General features: G+C 57.2%; 1 protein-coding gene across 1 annotated transcript; it reads left to right on the top strand.

The window, feature by feature from the left end:
* Positions 1–355: 355 nt before the first annotated feature.
* On the top strand, positions 356–2,194 carry LOC111031428 (lipoamide acyltransferase component of branched-chain alpha-keto acid dehydrogenase complex, mitochondrial). Its single transcript, XM_022311350.1, has one exon. It carries the CDS (start codon positions 541–543, stop codon positions 2,047–2,049), a length of 1,509 nt encoding a protein of 502 aa, XP_022167042.1. The 5' UTR covers positions 356–540; the 3' UTR covers positions 2,050–2,194.

Raw genomic sequence — 2,194 nt, forward strand, 5'->3', positions numbered from 1 at the left:
TTTATATTATACACGGCATTATGATGTAAGTCACACAATAGTAATAGACGTTCGGTTTTTATGTTGTGTATATTTTAGTATTTTACTGTCTAGTCGCGTAAATGACGTTTTTACTGTTATAATAGGTACCTGTTGTACGTGTCTGATGCGCACTACAGAGCGTACACGTCCAATACAATATACGTGTAGCCATATACAGGTGCCCACCAAACCGATAGACACCTGCAACAAGCGCGTTATCGCATTTTAAAAAGCACTGCAACGTATCGGACGGCGGTCGTTATACCTACACTCGCGTGCGTTCGTTTTTTGACCTTGAGTTCAGCTGATTAACATGCGCGCACGCATCGGCCCGGACTCGCGGAATCCGATGGTAATCAGTCTATACCGCGGTCGGTGATGCGTCTGCGTGTAAACAACGGCAACGTGTACTGCACTCGAACACCGTATAGTCACCATATCGATAATACGCAGCCGCATAAAATTAAATCATATTTCGTCTTCCGCGTACGGCGTGCAAACAGCGGCTGATTGGCGACCATGTTCCCGGCCGGCGTGTTGACGGCGAGACGCACCGCCGTCGCCGCGGCCACACCGCGTTGCAGGATCCTCGTGGCCGGCGTCCGTCATCGGTCCACCGACGACCGGAAATGCGTGGTCGGGTCTACGCGCCGTCCGCTGGCGCCCAGACCGAGGCGGTCGTTCGTGCACCTCAGCTGCGGCCCCTGCAAAGCCACCGACTTCTCCGCAACCGCCGGCTATAGTACCCGCGCCGACAAAAAAATCGTACCGTTCGTGTTGGCCGACATCGGAGAGGGCATCAGCGAGGTGACCGTCAAGGAGTGGTACGTGAACGTGGGTGATGTGGTATCCGAATTCGACGATGTGTGTGAGGTGGAGAGCGACAAGGCGACCGTGACCATAACTAGTCGGTACTCGGGCACCGTGACCAAGCTACACTACGAGACGGGCGCCATGGCCCGGGTGGGCAGCGCCCTGGTGGACATCGAGGTGAACGAGGACGGCGAGACGGCGGCCGCAGAGCAAGTGGCGACGGGAGGGGAAGTAGTTGCAGATGGGGAGAAAGTCATCGCCGAGTCTTCTGGTGAGCCCGCGGCCGGGGACACCGCCGGAGCAGGCGTATCAGCACAGGTGCTGACCACTCCCGCGGTGCGCAGGATCGCCGCCGAAAAGGGCATCGATCTGACCGCGGTCCGAGGTACCGGCAAAGACGGTCGGGTGCTCAAAGAGGACCTACTCGGGCTCGCCGACCAGTGGTCAGCCCCCACCCCCGACCCTGTCAAAGCAGCAGTCAGCAGCCGGCCGCCGCCGCCGCCGCCGCTGCAGGATTTCGTGCCGCTCACCGGTTACGCAAAGACCATGCGGAACACGATGGAGGCGTCCAACAAGATACCGACGTTGGTCATCACGGACGAGGTAAACCTAACGCGGTTGATGGAACTGAAGGCACAGCTAGCACCACACATCAAGCTGACGCTATTGCCGTTCCTCTTGAAGGCCACCTCACTGGCGTTGGCCCGGCACCCGCGTATCAACAGCACCGCCAGCCCCGATTTCACTTCGTATAGGCCCAACGGGACCCACAACATCGGCGTAGCCATCGACACGCCTCTCGGGCTGGCCGTACCCAACGTCAAGGACGTGCAAACGCTATCCGTGGTCGACGTGGCCCGCCGACTGGCCGAACTCAGGGCCAAGGCCGCGGCTGGCAAGCTGGCGCCAGCCGACGTTACGGGCGGCACGTTCACGCTGTCCAACATGGGCTCGATCGCAGGCTCCGCGTTCCAGCCGATGATCCTGCCGCCCGAGGTGGCCATCGGCGCGTTGGGCCGGATCAACTACCGGGCACGGTACGACGACCAAAATCAACTGGTCCGAACGCCCGTCATGGGTGTGTCCTGGGGGGCTGACCACCGGATCCTGGACGGCGCCGCGGTGGCCAAGTTCTTCAAGGACTGGAAGACGTACGTGGAGAATCCGTCGCTTGTGATGGCCGACGTTCAGCTGGAGTCTGACACTTCGTCGTAGACGTAATAATTAACGATGTTATCTCGGCCACTGTTATATTTTTTTTGTAATATTATAATACTTTGATTTCTATTGTGTTTTTTATAATAAATAAATTACTATATAATGTGTAATAAACCAAGACCGGATCTTCACGCACTTTAAA

The sequence above is a fragment of the Myzus persicae genome, unplaced genomic scaffold (assembly GCF_001856785.1).
Source record: "Myzus persicae strain clone G006 unplaced genomic scaffold, MPER_G0061.0, whole genome shotgun sequence".
NCBI lineage: Eukaryota > Metazoa > Arthropoda > Insecta > Hemiptera > Aphididae > Myzus > Myzus persicae.